The sequence below is a fragment of the Lithobates pipiens genome, unplaced genomic scaffold, assembly GCF_037356315.1.
Source record: "Lithobates pipiens isolate NorthernLeopardFrog02 unplaced genomic scaffold, aLitPip1_a1.2 Scaffold_8, whole genome shotgun sequence".
Taxonomy (NCBI): Eukaryota; Metazoa; Chordata; class Amphibia; order Anura; family Ranidae; genus Lithobates; species Lithobates pipiens.
Genome location: NW_027507903.1, coordinates 634781896 through 634802691, shown reverse-complemented (window position 1 = coordinate 634802691; position 20796 = coordinate 634781896). Strand labels below are relative to the sequence as shown.

General features: G+C 44.6%; 1 protein-coding gene across 1 annotated transcript in view; it reads left to right on the top strand.

Annotated features, from left to right (window-relative positions):
- Nucleotides 1-15113, top strand: part of LOC143961555 (procollagen C-endopeptidase enhancer 2-like) — a 40772-nt gene extending 25659 nt beyond the window's left edge. The window contains exons 3-9 of the mRNA XM_077470863.1: nt 2283-2541; nt 2671-2795; nt 4301-4437; nt 5019-5416; nt 7037-7111; nt 9964-10137; nt 14450-15113. Of these exons, the coding sequence (XP_077326989.1) occupies nt 2283-2541; nt 2671-2795; nt 4301-4437; nt 5019-5416; nt 7037-7111; nt 9964-10137; nt 14450-14583 (1302 nt within the window). The 3' untranslated portion in view covers nt 14584-15113. The remainder of the gene's footprint in view (nt 1-2282; nt 2542-2670; nt 2796-4300; nt 4438-5018; nt 5417-7036; nt 7112-9963; nt 10138-14449) is intronic.
- Nucleotides 15114-20796: the final 5683 nt, after the last annotated feature.

Below are 20796 nucleotides of genomic sequence, written 5' to 3'. Positions count from 1 at the left end.
GCTCCTTGTTAACACGTGAGCACAACTGATTGGCTCCTTGTGCTGCTTCTCCCTCTCTCAGCTTAGCTGTACAGTGTCTGCAAAAGGTAAAATGCAGATATGTACACTGTTTGCATTATATAAAAAGATCATGGGGTCTCTGTATGAAATGTTCCTTGAGCAAATGTGACAAACAGGATGAAAATTTCTGTGCTTCCCCTATTATATGTGTTTCCTGTATTACCAGCGCCATCTAGTGGCCACGACTTGTTTTTTATTTTTTTTTACTGATTGAAGAATTTCTGGGGGGGGGAAGCATTATAGCCACTAGATGGCGCTGATGATATAGGAACTACACATAGGAGAGATAATGCGGCAATTCTCTGTCTAATTGTGCAGATTTTTGTCATATTCACACAGCGAAAGTTTTATACATAGACTCCATTAATTATTTATTCAAAGCTGCAATAAATTTCCTTTCATATCTGCCTGGAGTTCAGCTTTAAGTTTATGCCATGATCCAGCTAAGCTCCACCCATCATATGACCCTATTTGGGGAGGAGTCCCAAAAATCTGACTGCTGTGTAGGGCGACAGAGAAATTGAGATTTCCCTACTCTGCTCCTGCATGAGCTGTAATGTCAAACAGCGTGATGATGGGGTCTATCTTATAAAAAATAAAAAAATAATGTTGCAGGCAAATACTGTCTTATGGCCACTAGATGGAGCTGACAATCTCAGAGCCCTCTAGTGGCCATAAGCTAATGTTGCAGGCAAATACTGCCTTATGGCCACTAGATGGAGCTGACAATCTCAGCACCCTCTAGTGGCCATAATCTAATATCGCAGGTAAATACTGCCTTCAGAGCCCTCTAGTGGCCATAATCTAATGTTTCAGGCAAATACTGCCTTGGCCACTAGATAAAGCTGGCCATCTCAGAGCCCTCTAGTGGCCATAAGCTAATGTTTCAGGCAAATACTGCCTTATGGCCACTAGATGGAGGCTGACCATCTCAGAGCCCCCTAGTGGCAATAATCTAATGCTGCAGGAAAATACTGCCTTATTGCCACTAGATGGAGCTGACAATCTCAGCACCCACTAGTGGCCATAATCTAATATTTCAGGTAAATACTGCCTTCAGAGCCCTCTACTTGCCATAATCTAATGTTTCAGGCAAATAGTGCCTTGGCCACTAGATGAAGCTGACCATCTCAGAGGCCTCTAGTGGCCATAAGCTAATGTTTCAGGCAAATACTGCCTTATGCCCACTAGATGGAGCTGGCAATCTCAGCACCATCTAGTGGCCACAGGCTAATGTTTCAGGCAAATACTGCCTTGTGGCTACTAGATGGAGTTGTGACAATCTCAGAGCCCTCTAGTGGCCATAATCTAATATTTCTGGCAAATACTGCCTTCAGAGCCCTCTAGTGGCCATAAGCTAATGTTTCAGGCAAATACTGCATTATGGCCACTAGATGGAGCTGACAATCTCAGTGCCCTCTAGTGGCCATAAGCTAATGTATCAGGCAAATACTGCATTATGGCCACTAGATGGAGCTGGCAATCTCAGAGCCCTCAAGTGGCCATAAGCTAAAGTTTCAGGCAAATACTGCCTTATGGCCACTAGATGGAGCTAGCAATCTCAGAGCCCTCTAGTGGCCATAAGCAAATGTTTCAGGCAAATACTGACTTATGGCCACTACATGGAGCTGGCAATCTCAGAGCCCTCTAGTGGCCATAAGCTAAAGTTTCAGGCAAATACTGCCTTATGGCCACTAGATGGAGCTAGCAATCTCAGAGCCCTCTAGTGGCCATAAGCTAACGTTTCAGGCAAATACTACCTTATGGCCTCAGAGCCCTCTAGTGGCCATAAGCTAATGTTTCAGGCAAATACTGTCTTATGGCCACTAGATGGAGCTGGCAATCTCAGAGCCCTCTAGTGGCCATAAGCTAAAGTTTCAGGCAAATACTGCCTTATGGCCACTAGATGGAGCTGACAATCTCAGAGCCCTCTAGGGGCCATAAGCTAATGTTTCAGGCCAATACTGCCTTATGGCCACTAGATGGAGCTGACAGTCTAAGAAGAAAACGTATTAGACACATAATGGGGATGATTCATGACGGTTGTAGGAAACGAGACAATCGCACAGTGAATGTTTTATAAATAGACCCCCCCCCCCCCCCTTAGTAAAGAGGACGGATGCAGATGCATAGCTGGACACGGGATTAGCACATTAGCGGTTGTTGGTTTCTAATCAGAGAGGAGTCACCCTTTAAGCGCTGCCTTTTTTTGCTCACGTCAGGTTCCAGAGGGTAACATCGTGGTCCTGTCATTCCGACTTCTGGATATGGAGGCAGACCCCGGCTGTCGGTATGATTACCTCAACATCTACAACGGGCACAGCGAGAAATCCCAGAGGCTGGCGCGAGTCTGCGGAACCTTCCGACCCGGCACCATTATGTCTACCGGACCTCAGATGATGCTGGAGATGGGATCGGACGAGGAGACCGGGGGGCGCGGCTTCATAGCCTGGTACTCAGCAGGAGCACCAGCGCTTAACGGTGAGACGGTGACACCGGTGTAGCAATTGCTCACCTCTTCCTGCTGCGTGACACGCACATATTACATATACTGTCACATTTATTACTCTGGTTTGTGTACAATGGTGATAACTCTCTTTGTCGGGTTAGAGAATCTCTTCTGTGGAGGGAAGATGGAGAAGCCTCAGGGAAGTATAACAAGCCCAAACTGGCCCAAAACGAATTACCCCAGTGGAATCAGCTGCTCCTGGCATATCGTCGCCCCAAAAGACCAGGTAAGTGATTGTCTGTGACCCCATACTTGTAATATCTCTCTGATTCCCCCCTGTATTGAATTCTATTGTAATTGTGCTGTCTGCCCTCATGTTGTAAAGTGCTGCGTAAACTGTCGGCGATATATAAATCCTGTATAATAATAATCTGTACTGACACATAGGGGTGTAATTTATTTTTTTTAACATATAAAACATAGCAATTCACCCAATTAAATTTAAATGTGCATTCCTTCTGTGTCAAAAGGCAAAAAAACCTACCTGCTAATTCATATTTCATTGATTTCATAGTTATAGTTAGTAAGGTTGAATAAAGACACCAGTCCATCCAGTTCAACCTGAGTGTCTACAATTGTTCCCTATCCCTGTACATTACACACTCACATCGGTCCCTACCCTCAAGGAGCCCACAATCCAAGGTCCCCATTCGTATACTAGGGCCAATTTCGGACAGAAGCCAATTAACCTACCTGCATGTCTTTGGAGTGTGGGAGGAAACCGGAGTACCCGGAGGAAACCCACGCAGGCACAGGGAGAACATGCAAACTCCAGGCAGGTAGAGTCGTAGTTGGGATTTTAACCAGCGACCCTTCTTACTGCTAGGCAAGAGTGCTAACCACTATACCACTGTGCCGCCCATTTAAAATTGAAAATGTCACATTTGGCCACTAGATGGCACCAAATATTATATGAAATCCCTATAGTACTTAGCTCCATCTAGTGGCCAAATGTGATATTTTCAGTTTTAAATACCACAATTGGCCACTAGACGACACCAAGTATACTATGACATTTCTATGATACTTAGCTCCCTCTAGTGGCCAAATGCTGTATTTTCTTTTTTAATGCAATGAAAAGCATTAAACTAGCACAGAACAAAGATACACTTTCACTGGACGGACAAATTGCTTTTTTAAAAAATACATCCCAATATCTTCTTAATTTTCACGTGATTGATTTGGAAAGTTTGACGTCGAAGAGGACAGTTACTACCGTTACACATAGGGGTGTATTTTTTTTTAAACGTATAACATAGCAGTTCACCCAATGAAGATAAATGTACATTCGTCTGTATCAAAAGGGAAAAAAATTATATTTAAAAAAAAAAATGTATAAAACATAGCAATTCACCCAATAAAATTAAATATACATTTCTTCTGTGTCAAATATGTATTTCATTGATTTAAAATTGAAAATGTCACATTTGGCCACTAGATGCCACTAAATATTATATGAAATCCCTATAGTACTTAGCTCCATCTAGTGGCCAAATGTGGTATTTTCCGTTGTAAATACCACATTTGGCCACTAGATGACACACCAAGTATACTATGAAATTTCTATAATACTTAGCTCCCTCTAGTGGCCAAATGCAGTATTTTCCTTTTTAACATAATGAAAAGCATTAAACTAGCACAGAACAAAGGTACTCTTTCACTGCACGAATAGCTTTTTCTTTTTTTTTTTTTTTTTTTTATAAAAACATCCCAATATCTTCTATTTGTCAGGTGATTGAGCTAGTATTTGGAAAGTTTGACATCGAAGAGGACAGTTATTGCCGCTACGATTACCTGGCCGTGTTCAATGGAGGACAGATGGACAACAACCATCAAATCGGAAAATACTGTGGAGACACCCCACCAAAGTGAGGGCAGTGATTAGATATCAAGGAGCTGATACTCCAATGTACCCATCACAAGCTATATAGCTCTGACAGTACTGTATAGAGAACACTGACACATCAGTTTCTGCACCAGAGGAGCTTACACTCTAATGCCCCCCCACACACACACACACACACACACAGTCACACACTATTATTATTATACATTTATATAGCTCTGACATATACCGCAGTGCTGTACAGAGAACACTGAGCCAGTCACATCAGACTCTGTACCAGAGGAGCTTACACTCTAATGTTCCCCCCCTCACAGTCACACACTAATATTACTATACATTTATATAGCTCTGACATATGCCGCAATGATGTACAGAGATCACTGAGCCAGTCACACCAGTCTCTACCAGAGAAACTTATACTCTGTTGTGCCAGCACAGCCAAACACTATTATTGCTATATATTTATGCAGAGACGTCCATACTTTTGTCCTCAGGAGATCTTAGGTCCCAGTTGGTGAGTCTACTCTCCAGCCAGAAGTGAAGAATCAGTTTTTGGAGGACTGGCCCTTTCAGAGGGTTTCATGCTATTTTTGTTTCTTTCAGGACGGTCTACTCCGAAGGCAATGAGATGCTGGTGCAGTTCATATCTGACCTCAGTGTGACGGCGGGGGGATTTGATGTCACCTACAGAATGAAGGATGCATCGGAAGTCCCGAAGGTGGACCCCGAATCAAAAACCAAAGCAACCAGTGTGGGCACAGTGAGCCGCCCAGATGGGATTAAACCACCAGCTAAACCCAAACCGACCCCCAAAGCTGCACTCAAGCCCACTCCAAAGCCAACCACACCCAAGCCAAGCCCAAAGCCGGCCACAGCTAAGCCCACCCCAAAACCAACCACACCCAAGCCCAGCTCAAAGCCGGCAACAGCTAAGCCCACCTTAAAACCCAGACCCACCAAGGAGGCAAAACCTAAACGTGACAATCTGCCAGCTCCTGCAGGTGACTAAAAAGTTAAAATTTCTGGGCTGAACTTTAAGATTAATGTTTCCATCCACCCAAGGCAGAAATTCAATTGCAAGTGGAGGCTGGTAAAATAGTTATCCAATTTGATCTTTTGAGGACTTCTACAGTAAGATCTCCACATTAATTTTTAATGGCTATGCCCTTGAGGATCTTGGGATGTTCCTGCTGCTCCACTTGTGAGTTTTATGTGTTACCACTCACCTTGGAGCGTTTCTGCTCACCGCGTGGTAATCCTAGTCCTTCATCTAGGTATTGTGGGTGTTCCTGCCTATTTTGAGGTGTTCCCGATACTTCATCTGGAAGGTTAAGGTGTTCCTACCTATCTTGGGTTTTTCTTGCTTTTCCTCTTGGGGATCTCTTATGGCGTTTATGTTCCTTGGGGTGTTTCTGCTGTGACACCTGTTGTTGTTTTCACCCACCTTGGGGTATTTTCAGTACTCCAGAGATTTGGTGTTCCTGCACCTTGGGGTGTTCTTGTTCCTCCACCTGGTAGGTATTCAGTGTAGCTCCAGCTTGCTCTGTTATGTTCTCCATATATAACAGTGATGGCGAACCTTGGCACCCCAGATGTTTTGGAACTACATTTCCCATGATGCTCCACTACACTGCAGAGTGCTAGAGCATCATGGGAAATGTAGTTCCAAAACATCTGGGGTGCCAAGGTTCGCCATCACTGATATATAACATTTAAACAAATGTTAGGCACGCTTGTAGGCAGGCGCAGTCTACTTCCTCCACTACAGGTGGCGCTATCCAAAGCCGCACTGCAGATGGAGAAGAAGTCAGGAGGAACGTGGTTCCTCTACGGTTTCCTTGGTCACTGGGAAAGCGATCCGTTTGGATGCCGCCATCCCATATGACTCTGGCAACCATCTTGGGTCAAGAAGAGCCTTTTTAAGGCTTTGACTCCCAGGCTTGGCACAGTTTTGTTAGAGTACGGACAGGTTCTTTACCTGTGAGGGACAGTACTAGCTCTAGAGAAAGGTTCCTGATGAGGAGGGAAGCATAGGTTCGCAGCTCTTCTAGACACCTTCCCGATTGGGCACAAGGCGGCCAGGCTGCATTCTGCCACCTCTCAACAGACGCTGTCAGTCCAGCTGGAATCCGTTCCTTTACGTTGTTGGAAACTATGAGTGTGCCCGGTTGGGTAATTTTCCCACTGGGTTTGTTGTGATCTGTTACTGCATTACCTCAATACAAGAATTACATTGCACCCATCTTTGTGTATTATTGCTGCCGCGCACGCTGGACACCACCTACACGCTTACAATGAGAACAGCAGGTGTACAGACCTGGGAACTCAGCACAGGGATGGTGAGAATTCTTTCTAATGGGCACAACAAATGTACAGGCTCTGAAACACAGATAGGGATGGTGGGAAATCCTTATAATGGATACGGCTGGTGTGCAGACCCAGAGATCTCACCAATAGAGTCCCCAAGAGACTGTCCGGGTTTTAAACTTTCTACATAATAAAATAAAAGATTTGGGTGGATGAACGAGGGACAAGCCTCTAATCTATCACTGAAATCTAAGACCTGTCCAGATATTGTTCGCCTTACTATACCGTTTTGTTAATCTTTTGGATAATTGTAGGTTCACCTGCCAAGTGTCCAGAGAAGTGCCGGAAGACGGGAACGTTGGGAGCCCACTACTGCGCCAACCAGTTCGGTAAGGAATGTCAGGAGGGTGGTTTTCTGGTTTTCATTCACCTGAAAATGTGTACTGGTCCCCAAATCCTGTTCAGGAAGGTGGGTGGGTAGTAGGTTTCTTGTCCAGTGCCAAGATATATACACCCTCAGCATTAATTGTATTTAGGAAGGTGGGTGGTAGGTATTTTGTCCAGGGCCAAGAGGACTATCCTCAGTGCGATCTCATTCAGGAAGGTGGGTGGTTAGAAGGTTTCGTTTCCAGGGAAAGATGTTCATTCTCAAAGTGACTGCATTTACATACCTCCCAACATTTTGAGATGGGAATGAGGGACATCTACTATCAAATGTATGTAGGCATAGGCCATAGGACATGACCCCTTCCACACCCCCTTAAAGGAGAACTGTACAAAAAAAACAAGATTGGTTAAACCCACAAGTGCTTTTTTTACCACTACTATTCCTTTATATTGGCTTTTAAAATTTACAAATGCAGCAATTTAGAATTTGGATAAAGGGTTTAGCACTGGGAAACATTTTTTGAAAGATAAAAAGTACATTTTATATACAACTATATAGATCAGACCAAAATGAGGGACAAATGAGGGGGAAAGAGGGACAGAGGGACATTGCTCCAAATCAGGGACAGTCCCTCGAAATCAGGGACAGTTGGGAGCTATGCATTTAGTAAGGTGGGTGGGTAGAAGGTTCCTTGTCCAGGGAAAAGATGTTCACCCCAGTGCAATCAGAAGGTGCCCTGTCCACGGACAAAATGTCCACCCCAGCGCAATCTCAATGAGGAAGATGGGTGGGTAGAAGGTTCTTTGTCCATGGACAAAATTTCCACCCCAGCGCAATCTCAATGAGGAAGATGGGTGGGTAGAAGGTTCTTTGTCCATGGACAAAGTGTCCACCCCAGCGCAATCTCAATGAGGAAGATGGGTGGGTAGAAGGTTCTTTGTCCATGGACAAAATGTCCACCCCAGCGCAATCTCAATGAGGAAGATGGGTGGGTAGAAGGTTCTTTGTCCATGGACAAAATGTCCACCCCCGTGCAATCTCAATGAGGAAGATGGGTGGGTAGAAGGTTCTTTGTCTATGGACAAAATGTCCACCCCAGTGCAATCTCATTGAGGAAGGTGGGGTGGGTAGAAGGTTCCTTGTCCAGGATCTAGATGTCAGTCCTCAGCACAATCTCATTTAAGAAAGTGGATGGGCAGAAGATTCCTTGTCTGTGGCCAGTATGTCTATCCTCAGCACAATCTCGTTGAGGAAGGTGGGATGGGTAGAAGTTTTCCAGCCAGGGCAAGTTGTTCATTCTCAATGTGACTGCATTTAGTAAGGTGGGTGGGTAGAAAGTTCCTTGTCCAGGGAAAAGATGTCCACCCCAGCTCAATCAAAAGGTGCCTTGTCCATGGACAAAATGTCCTCCCCAGCGCAATCTGATCTCATTGAGGAAGATGGTTGGGTAGAAGGTTCTGTATCCATGGACAAAATGTCCACCCCAGCGCAATCTCATTGAGGAAGGTGGGGTGGGTAGAAGGTTCCTTGTCCAAGATCAAGATGTCAATCCTCAGCAGAATCTCATTTAAGAAAGTGGATGGATAGAAGGTTCTTTGTCTGCGGCCAATATGTCTATCCTCAGCACAATCTCATTGAGGAAGGTGGGGTGGGTAGAAGGTTCCTTGTTCAGGATCAAGATGTCAATCCTCAGCACAATCTCATTTAAGAAAGTGAGTGGGTAGAAGGTTCTTTGTCCAGCATGAAGATGTTCATCCTTAGTTCATTTCATCTCATTTAAGAAGGTTGATAGGTAGAAGGTTCCTTGTTCAGAGCTAAGATGTCCATCAGCACAAACTAATTTAAGAAAGTGGATAAGTAGAAGTTCACTGGTCTAGGGCCAAGATGTCCACCTTCAGCACAATCTCATTCAGGAAGGTGGTGGGTAGAAGGTTCCTTGTCTAGTGCCAAGATGCCCATCCTCAGCACAATCTTATTTATAAAGGTTCCTTGTCCATGGACAAAATCTCCAGTATCAGTGTAATCTCATTCAGGAAGGTGAATGGAATGGGTGGAAGGATCCTTTTCCAGGACAAAGATGTCCATCCTCAGTTGTGCATAGGGGAACTATGGGAGACAATCCAAGGGTGGTCATCTTGATGGTTCTGGTTGACTCTTCTCCAGGATGGTCATGGCTATCAAAGAAAATGTAGTGGCAAAGAAAGTGATAAAAGAGTAGGAGGAAACTGGGAGAATTAAATTTTTAACCTATAGGTTCAATCTCTGTCATCTATCACTATAGAGTGATTATCATCAGGGTATTCTGTCCTTCAACACTCAAAAGAGCATCCCCTTCCCCCAACGTATAGTATCCTGTGGATACACTCAGGTATGGTCAGTTGATTATAGGTCCTGGTGTCACCAGAACAAGAGGAAAGGAGCAATCTTCCAATGGGGGCACAGCTATTCAACAGGAGAATTACCTGTTTGAAAAGATTTCCTCTCACATTCTGTTGGGTCTCTTAGACAGGAAGTGAATGGAAATCTCCCCTAAAGTACACAAAAGTACCTGACAGGGGTGCTAAGATCTGGCTTTAGATACAATTCCAGGTTCTCCAGTTACCTAGTGATTTTCTGATCTCTTCTTTCCACCTTATGTTTAAGGTGCTCTATTGGATTTATATTGGGGGTTGTACAGGTGGGAGCATGTGTAGGCCATACAATCTATCATTTTCATCAGCTCCATCTAGTGGCCATAATGGGGTATGTTCTTGAAATACCTCAATCAGGAGAAAACGCCACTTTATGGCCACTAGAAAAGCACATATATTCTTAACCCATGAAGGTGACCATTACCTGTCCTCCAACCCCTAGTGCTGACTGGGACAGTGAAGACTCTGACTAAAGGAGAGGTGGCGGGTACTCTGCTTGCCAGCATCAATATCATCCAAACCTACAAGACGGAAGGTCTGACCATTCAAGAGGCCGACAAAACCACGAGCGTCCAGATAGTCAACGAGTGCCCCCGATGCCCCATACTGAAGAAAGGTAATATATGGGGACACTGAGGAACTTATCATTTAGGGAAAATGGAGAGCAATGTTCTGCAGATTTTCAGAGAGGCCAGAAATATCTGCATAATATATTAATATGGATCTGTCGGGGGGGGGGGGGGGGGGGCAATGGGATGGAGCAATGTTCTGCAGAATATATAAATATGGATCTGTCAGGGGGGCAATGGGGTGGAGCAATGTTCTGCATTATACACATACACACAGTGGGGACAGGAAGTATTCAGACCCCCTTAAATGTTTCACTTTTTGTTATATTGCAGCCATTGGCTAAAATCATTTAAGTTCATTTTTTCCTCATTAATATACACACAGCACCCCATATCGACAGAAAAACACAGAATTGTTGACATTTTTGCAGATTTATTAAGAAAAGAAAAAAACTGAAATATCACATGGTCCTAAGTATTCAGACCCTTTGCTCAGTATTTAGTAGAAGCCCCCTTTTGATCTAATACAGCCATGAGTCTTTTTGGGAAAGATGCAACAAGTTTTTCACATCTGGATTTGGGGATCCTCTGCCATTCCTCCTTGCAGATCCTCTCCAGTTCTGTCAGGTAGGATGGTAAACGTTGGTGGGCGGCCATTTTTAGGTCTCTCCAGAGATGCTCAATTGGGTTTAAGTCAGGGCTTTGGCTGGGCCATTCAAGAACAGTCACGGAGTTGTTGCGAAGCCACTCCTTCGTTATTTTAGCTGTGTGCTGAGGGTCATTGTCTTGTTGGAAGGTAAACCTTCGGCCCAGTCTGAGGTCCTGAGCACTCTGGAGAAGGTTTTAACCCAGGATATCCCTGTACTTGGCCGCATTCATATTTCCCTCGATTGCAACCAGTCGTCCTGTCCCTGCAGCTGAAAAACACCCCCACAGCATGATGCTGCTGCCACCACCATGCTTCACTGTTGGGACTGTATTGGACAGGTGGTGAGCAGTGCCTGGTTTTCTCCACATATACCACTTAGAATTTAGACTAAAAAGTTCTATCTTGGTCTCATCAGACCAGGGAGTCTTATTTCTTACCATCTTGGAGTCCTTCAGGTGTTTTTTTTTTTAGCAAACTCAATGTGGGCTTTCATGTGTCTTGCATTGAAGAGAAGCTTCCATTGGGCCACTCTGTCATAAAGTCCCGACTGGTGAAGGGCTGCAGTGATGGTTGACTTTCAAAAACTTTCTCCAATCTCCCAACTGCATCTCTGGAGCTCAACCACAGTGATCTTTGGGTTCTTCTTTACCTCTCTCACCAAGGCTCTTCTCCCCCGATAGCTCAGTTTGGTCGGATGGCCAGCTCTAGGAAGGGTTCTGGTCGTCCCAAACATCTTCCATTTAAGGATTATGGAGGTCACTGGGCTCTTAGGAACCTTAGGTGCAGCAGAAATTTTTTTGTAACCTTGGCCAGATCTGTGCCTTGCCACAATTCTGTCTCTGGGCTCTTCAGGCAGTTCCTTTGACCTCATGATTCTCATTTGCTCTGACATGCACTGTGAGCTGTAAGGTCTGATATAGACAGGTGTGTGGCTTTCCTAATCAAGTCCAATCAGTATAATCAAACACAGCTGGACTCAAATGAAGGTGTAGAACCATCTCAAGGATGATCAGAAGAAATGGACAGCACCTGAGTTATATATATGAGTGTCGCAGCAAAGGGGCTGAATACCGAGGACCATGCGATATTTCAGGTTTTTCTTTTTTAATAAATCTGCAAAAATGTCAACAATTCTGTGTTTTTCTGTCAATATGGGGTGCTGTGTGTACAATAATGAGGAAAAATAATGAACTTAAAGCGGGAGTCCGCCGGGACTCTGCGTTTTTTTTTTTTTTTAAAAGCCAGGAGCTACAAATACTGCAGCTGCTGACTTTTAAAATAGTGACACTTACCTGTCCAGCGCGCCCGCGATGTCGGCACCCAAAGCCGATCTCTAGATCATCTCTCGGGTGCTGCCGCCGCCATCTTGGGTATGGGAATCAGGAAGTGGAGCCTTTCGGCTTCATTTCCCGGTTCCCTACTGCGCATGCGCGAGTCGCGCTGCGCAATAAGGACGGTCCCCGCTGCCTCTGGGATCTGTGTGTTTCCCAGCAGGCAGCGGGGCACTTGCGGAAAGGGGCGGGCACTTGCGGAAAGGGGCGTAATCTACGCCCCTTTCCGCAGAGAGCTATCCCGGAAGTGGGTGCAGATACCTGTACTGTACAGGTACCTGCACCCCCCTCCCCCCTGAAAGGTGCCAATTGTGGCGCCGGAGGGGGGGAGGGTTCCGAGGAGCGGAAGGTCCACTTTAGGGCGGACCTCCGCTTTAAATGATTTCAGCAGATGGCTGCAATATAACAAAGAGTGAAACATTTAAGGGGGTCTGAATAGTTTCCATCCCCACTGTGTATATATATATATATATATGGATTTGTCAGGGGGAGATGGAATGGAGCAATGATCTGCAGAATATATTATTATGGATGTCAGGAGGTAGATGGGATGTAGCAATGTTCTGCAGAATATATCAATATGGCTCTATCAGGGTGGAGATGAGATGGTGCAATCTTCTGCAGCATATATCAGTATGTATATATGTCGGGGGGAGACGGGACGGAGCAATGTTCTGCATAATATATCAATATGGATAGGTCAGGAGGTAGATGGGATGGAGCAATGTTCTGCAGAATTCATCACTATGGATATGTCAGGAGGGAGATGGGATGGAGCAATGTTCTGCAAAATATATCGGTATGTATATATGTCAGGGGGAGATGGGACAGAGCAATGTTCTGCAGAATATATCACTATGGATATGTCAGGAGGGAGATGGGATGGAGCAATGTTCTGCAGAATATATCAATAGGGATATGTCAGGTGGGAGATGCGATGGAGCAATGTTCTGCAGAATATATCAATATGGATCTGTCAGGAGGGAGATGGGATGAAGCAATGTTCTGCAGAATATATCAATATGGATATGTCAGAGGGAGATGGGACGGAGCAATGTTCTGCAGAATATATCGGCATGTATATATGTCAGGGGGAAATGGGACGGAGCAATGTTCTGCAGAATATATCAACAGGGATATGTCAGGAGGGAGATGGGATGGAGCAATGTTCTGCAGAATATATCAACAGGGATATGTCAGGAGGAGATGGGATGGAGCAATGTTCTGCAGAATATATCAATAGGGATATGTTAGGAGGGAGATGGGACAGAGCAATGTTCTGCAGAATATATCGGTATGTATATATGTCAGGGGGAGATGGGACGGATCAATGTTCTGCAGAATATATCACTATGGATATGTCAGGAGGGAGATGGGACGGAGCAATGTTCTGCAGAATATATCAATATGGATATGTCAGAGGGAGATGGGATGGAGCAATGTTCTGCAGAATATATCAGTATGTATATATGTCAGGGGGAGATGGGATGGAGCAATGTTCTGCAGAATATATCAATATGGATATGTCAGAGGGAGATGGGATGGAGCAATGTTCTGCAGAATATATCGGTATGTATATATGTCAGGGGGAGATGGGACAGAGCAATGTTCTGCAGAATATATCACTATGGATATGTCAGGAGGGAGATGGGATGGAGCAATGTTCTGCAGAATATATCAATAGGGATATGTCAGGTGGGAGATGCGATGGAGCAATGTTCTGCAGAATATATCAATATGGATCTGTCAGGAGGAGGATGGGATGAAGCAATGTTCTGCAGAATATATCAATATGGATATGTCAGAGGGAGATAGGATGGAGCAATGATCTGCAGAATATATCAATATGGATATGTCAGAGGGAGATGGGATGGAGCAATGTTCTGCAGAATATATCAATATGGATCTGTCAGGAGGAGGATGGGATGAAGCAATATTCTGCAGAATATATCAATATGGATATGTCAGAGGGAGATAGGATGGAGCAATGATCTGCAGAATATATCAATAAGGATATGTCAGGAGGAGGATGGGATGAAGCAATGTTCTGCAGAATATATCAATATGGATATGTCAGAGGGAGATGGGATGGAGCAATGTTCTGCAGAATATATCAATAGGGATATGTCAGGAGGAGGATGGGATGAAGCAATGATCTGCAGAATATATCAATAGGGATATGTCAGGAGGAGGATGGGATGGAGCAATGATCTGCAGAATATATCAATAGGGATATGTCAGAGGGAGATGGGATGGAGCAATGTTCTGCAGAATATGTCAATATGGATCTGCAGGGGGGAGATGTTCTTGGGACGGAGCAATGCTCTGCAGTCTGATTACAATGTCCGGTAATAACGGGTGCGTTTTATGCGTTGGCAGGTGCCAGTTATCTTTTCATGGGATTGGTGGACGGCGAAGGACGCGGCAGAATTGTGGGTGACAGTTTCGTCATTGCGTACAGAGCCCCGCAGCACCAGATCCTCACCAACATCTCCAAGAAGCCTTGCTCCTGAGCTGCTGCCCCCTCACCATGGTAGCCACCTTTAGAAGACGCCAACGTTTCTAGTGATGGCTGCCGCATTGCTATGGCAACACACTGAATGATGAATGCTGAGTCAATGCAATTGCAGTGGTTGCCATGGTGACCTCTCTAGTAACGGCTTTTATGTGATGCCCATAGCAATAACAGAACGCCACCATGGAGCCTTAGTTGCTATAGCAACATCCCCAGTTCTGGCTGCCAGGTCACTGTATTGGCATTCCTATCGTCGTAGTGACCGTTTCTTTTGTTGATTGCTTAGTGGTTGTCCTGCTTTTCCTTCATTCATTCTACATTTCCGTCCGATTATTCTCTCATTTTATTTTATATCATGAAACTAATTCCTCCCACTGAGAAATTATAACCAAATCTATAGATATCATTTACTGCCAATATACCCCACCAACAAGATGGCACCCGACCCAAGATGGCGGCCCGTGTGGGCCTTCCCTCCCCCAACCCACCAACCTGTATCCTGTTATGTCAATAAACAGAGTATTGGTGTCCCCGGCTTCTGTGTGGTTATTGGTGGAGCGTGCGTACCGAAACCGCTATCCAGGCCGCCATGTTTAAAGAACGCAACAAACGCCAACCTGTGGGAGTGATATAACAACACAAAGTAGAACTACAAGCAAAAAATTTTTCATTTTTTTAATCAAATAATGAAGGGTTATAAGCCCTGTCAGGTTTTGTACCCCACCGGGGAGATTTTCCGTCACTTCCTGTCCCATAAATGAAACAGGAAGTGAGAGGAAATCTTGTTCCATAAATGAAACAGGAAGTGAGAGGAAATCTTATTCCATAATTAAAACAGGAAGTGAGAGGAAATCCTGTCCCAAAACTGAAACAGAAAGTGAGAGGAAATCCCGTCCCATAAATGAAACAGGAAGTGAGAGGAAACAGGAAGTGAGAGGAAACAGGAAGTGAGAGGAAACAGGAAGTGAGAGGAAATCCTGTTCCAGAAATGAAACAGGAAGTGAGAGGAAATCCTGTCCCAAAAATTAAACAGAAAGTGAGAGGAAATCCTGTCCCATAAATGAAACAGGAAGTGAGAGGAAACAGGAAGTGAGAGGAAATCCTGTCCCATAAATGAAACAGGAAGTGAGAGGAAATCCTGTCCCATAAATGAAACAGGAAGTGAGAGGAAATCTTGTCCCATAAATGAAACAGGGAGTGAGAGGAAATCCTGTCCCATAAAAGACACAGTAAGTGAGAGGAAATACTGTCCCATAAATGAAACAGGTAGTGAGAGGAAATCCTGTCCCGGTGTAGTGTCACAGTTTGCTGCCTATCACAGGATGCTGCGGAAGTGACGTTGTTGCGTACTGCGCATGCGCGATGCGTTCCAAACACTCGCGCCGTGCGTTCCAACATAGTTTCGGCAATACAGTTCAGCGAAACCATCACATAATGTTACGGAAGTGATGTTACACACAACACAAACACTGGGCCGTTCGTTACAACACTAATACTTCCCTTCTTACCTAGTAGGTTTTGCATTGCTGGGACTTGTAGTGCCTATCCTGAGCTACATGCTTCAATGTTCAGTGTCCTCATCCTTATCCCCGAGCTTCAATGTCCATCCTTATCCCCCAGCTTCAATGTTCAGTGTCCATCCTTATCCCCGTGCTTCAATGTTCAGTGTCCTCATCCCTATCCGCGAGCTTCAATGTTCAGTGTCCTCATCCCTATCCCCCTGCTTCAATGTTCAGTGTCCTCATCCTTATCCCCGAACTTCAATGTTCAGTGTCCTCATCCCTATCCCCATGCTTCAATGTTCAGTGTCCTCATCCTTATCCCTGTGCTTCAATGTTCAGTGTCCTCATCCCTATCCCCATGCTTCAATGTTCAGTGTCCTCATCCCTATCCGCAAGCTTCAATGTTCAGTGTCCTCATCCTTATCCCTGTGCTTCAATGTTCAGTGTCCTCATCCTTATCCCCGAGCTTCAATGTTCAGTGTCCTCATCCTTATCCCCGAGCTTCAATGTTCAGTGTCCTCATCCTTATCCCTGTGCTTCAATGTTCAGTGTCCTCATGCTTATCCCCGAGCTTCAGTGTTCAGTGTCCTCATCCCTATCCGCAAGCTTCAATGTTCAGTGTCCTCATCCCTATCCCCGAGCTTCAATGTTCAGTGTCCTCATCCTTATCCCCGAGCTTCAATGTTCAGTGTCCTCATCCCTATCCGCAAGCTTCAATGTTCAGTGTCCTCATCCCTATCCCCGAGCTTCAATGTTCAGTGTCCTCATCCTTATCCCCGAGCTTCAATGTTCAGTGTCCTCATGCTTATCCCCGAGCTTCAATGTTCAGTGTCCTCATCCCTATCCGCAAGCTTCAATGTTCAGTGTCCTCATCCCTATCCCCGAGCTTCAATGTTCAGTGTCCTCATCCTTATCCCCGAGCTTCAATGTTCAGTGTCCTCATGCTTATCCCCGAGCTTCAATGTTCAGTGTCCTCATCCTTATCCCTGTGCTTCAATGTTCAGTGTCCTCATCCTTATCCCCGAGCTTCAATGTTCAGTGTCCTCATCCCTATCCGCAAGCTTCAATGTTCAGTGTCCTCATCCTTATCCCCCTGCTTCGATGAGGACACTGAACATCGAAGCATGGGGATAAGGATGAGGACACTGAACATTGAAGCACGGGGATAAGGATGAGGACACTGAACATTGAAGATCGGGGATAAGGATGAGGACACTGAACATTGAAGCACAGGGATAAGGATGAGGACACTGAACATTGAAGCTCGCGGATAGGGATGAGGACACTGAACATTGAAGCACGGGGATAAGGATGGACACTGAACATTGAAGCTCGGGGATAAGGATGAGGACACTGAACATTGAAGCATGGGGATAGGGATGAGGACACTGAACATTGAAGCTCGGGGATAAGGATGAGGACACTGAACATTGAAGCAGGGGGATAGGGATGAGGACACTGAACATTGAAGCTTGCGGATAGGGATGAGGACACTGAACATTGAAGCACGGGGATAAGGATGGACACTGAACATTGAAGCTCGGGGATAAGGATGAGGACACTGAACATTGAAGCATGGGGATAGGGATGAGGACACTGAACATTGAAGCTCAGGGATAAGGATGAGGACACTGAACATTGAAGCAGGGGGATAGGGATGAGGACACTGAACATTGAAGCTCGAGGATAGGGATGAGGACACTGAACATTGAAGCACGGGGATAAGGATGGACACTGAACATTGAAGCTCGGGGATAGGGATGAGGACACTGAACATTGAAGCATGGGGATAGGGATGAGGACACTGAACATTGAAGCATGTAGCTCAGGATAGGCACTACAAGTCCCAGCAATGCAAAACCTACTAGGTAAGAAGGGAAGTATTAGTTTTTCTAACGAACGGCCCAGTGTTTGTGTTGTGTGTAACTTCACTTCCGTAACATTATGTGATGGTTTCGCTGAACTGTATTGCCGAAACTATGTTGGAACGCACGGCGCGAGTGTTTGGAACGCATCGTGCATGCGCAGTACGCAACAACGTCACTTCCGCACCATCCTGTGATAGGCAGCAAAATGTGACACTACACCATAAATGAAACAGGAAGTGAGAGGAAATCCTGTCCCATAAACAAAACAGGAAGTGAGAGGAAATCTTGTCCCATAAATGAAACAGGAAATGAGAGGAAATCCTGTCCCATAAACAAAACAGGAAGTGAGAGGAAATCCTGTCCCATAAACAAAACAGGAAATGAGAGGAAATCCTGTCCCATAAACAAAACATGAAGTGAGAGGAAATCCTTTCCCATAAATGAAACAAGAAGTAAGAGGAAATCCTGTCCCAGAAACGAAACAGGAAGTGAGAGGAAATCCTGTCCCATAAACAAAACAGGAAGTGAGAGGAAATCCTGTCCCAGAAATGAAACAGGAAGTGAGAGGAAATCCTGTCCCATAAACAAAACAGGAAGTGAGAGGAAATCCTGTCCCATAAACAAAACAGGAAGTGAGAGGAAATCCTGTCCCATAAACAAAACAGGAAGTGAGAGGAAATCCTGTCCCATAAATGAAACAGGAAGTGAGAGTAAATCTTGTCCCATAAACAAAACAGGAAGTGAGAGGAAATCCATCCTCAGTGAGGGAATCCCACTTTTGTCAGCAGAGCTAGTGTCTCCATTGGAAGATTTCCCCTCTATGACTGTTCTGGTGTCACTCTGAGTGATGACGGTAAATAGGACAAATAGAGAGGGTGACCCAACTTAACAGGGGACACAGACAGCAAGAAAAACCTAACGGGGGTTCTAATCCCTCTTCACTCTACCCAAAATAAACAAAAAAAGTTTTGCCTTTAGGTAGAAATTAATGTGGAGGGCTGAATTTATGAATGAAGGATTTCATAATTCAGACATAAAGTCACCAGAATAAAATCCGAGACTCACTGGGCAAACAGATTTGCACAGCCGTTGTGAATAATCCCCACAATGTGCCTAATATGTGTAGTTCCTATGATCATCAGCGCCATCTGGTGGTCATAGTGCGGTATTTTCCTGAAACACCTCAGTCTGAGAAATACCACATTATTACCACTATGGTAGATGGAGCTGAGGATCTTGGGAAATAAACATATTAGACACATTATGGGGATTTTTGAATACACCTCTATGGAGTGAATTTTCTAAAGGAAAACAGACTGTACTTTGCTTACAGAGCTTAGTAAATGAGGGGAAGCTCTGATGACTTCCATCATCCAATCACGTGCAAGCACAAATGCTGTATTATTTTATTTTATGTGCACCTGAGTGGATATTCTTTACAAAGTGAAGCTTTTCAAAGGTTTCCCCTTTAATGGGGCCCCACCAGCCGCCCATACTCATCTTTCCTTCACTCACCTGTCAGGAAGGGGAAGTGACATCATATTCACTGTTAAAAACCCAAAAGAACAGGATATGAAGATTCGGATCTCATTGTTTATTGACAAATTGTAGGGGGGCTGGTTTATAAACATGGAGGAGGGGCAGATGATTTACTGACATGCTTAAAACATGGAGGAGGGTCCTATGATATATGACCATGTTGAAAATATGGGATTCACATGATTTACTGACATTCTGAAAACATGCTGGAGGATCCCGTGATTTACTGACATGCTGAAAACATGGGTGAGGGTCTCATAATTAACTGACATACTGAAAACATGGAGGAAGGTCCCATGATAAACTGCCATGGTGAAAATACAGAGAAAGATCCCATGATTTTCTGACATGCTGAAAACATGGAGACAGGTCACATTATTTACTGACATGCTGAAAACAGTGTGTAGGGTCACATGATTTACTGACATTCTGCAAACATGGATGATGGTCCCATGATTTACTGACATACTGGAAACATTTGGTCACATGATTTACTGACATGCAAAAAAAAACACAGAGGCGGGTCCCATGATATATTGCCACGCTGAGAATATGGGGCTTACTTGTTTTACTGACATACTGAAAACATGGAGGAAGGTCCCATGATTTACTGACATACTGAAAACATGGAGGAAGGTCACATGATTTACTGACATGCTGAAAACATGAAAACGGTCACATGACTTGCTGACATACTGAAAACATGGAGGGGGTGACATGATTTACTGACAAGCTGAAAATTTGGAGGAGGATCCCATGATTTAACGACATTTTGAAAATATGAAGGGGAGGGGTCCCATGATTTACTGACATACTGAAAATTTAGAGGAGGATCCCATGATTTACTAACATGCTGAAAACACGAAGGAGGGTCACATGATTTACTAACATGCTGAAAACAGGGGGGATGGTCCTATGATTTACTGACATATGAAATATATGGGGGCGGATGCCATGATTTACTGACATGTTAAAAACATGAGAGGATCCCATGATTTACTAACATGCTGAAAACATGAAGGAGGCTTACATGATTTACTGACATGCCGAAAGCATGGAGAAAGGTTACATGATTTACTGACATGCTGAAAGCATGGAGAATAATTGCTGACATGCTGAAAATATGGGGGTCCCATGATTTACTGACAAGCTGGAAATATGGAGGAGAATCCCCAAAAGTTACTGACATGCTGAAAACATGAAGGAGGGTCACATGATTTACTGACATGCTGAAACATGGATATGGAGATTGTCCCATGATTTACTGACATACTGAAATATGGGGGAGGGTCCCATGATTTA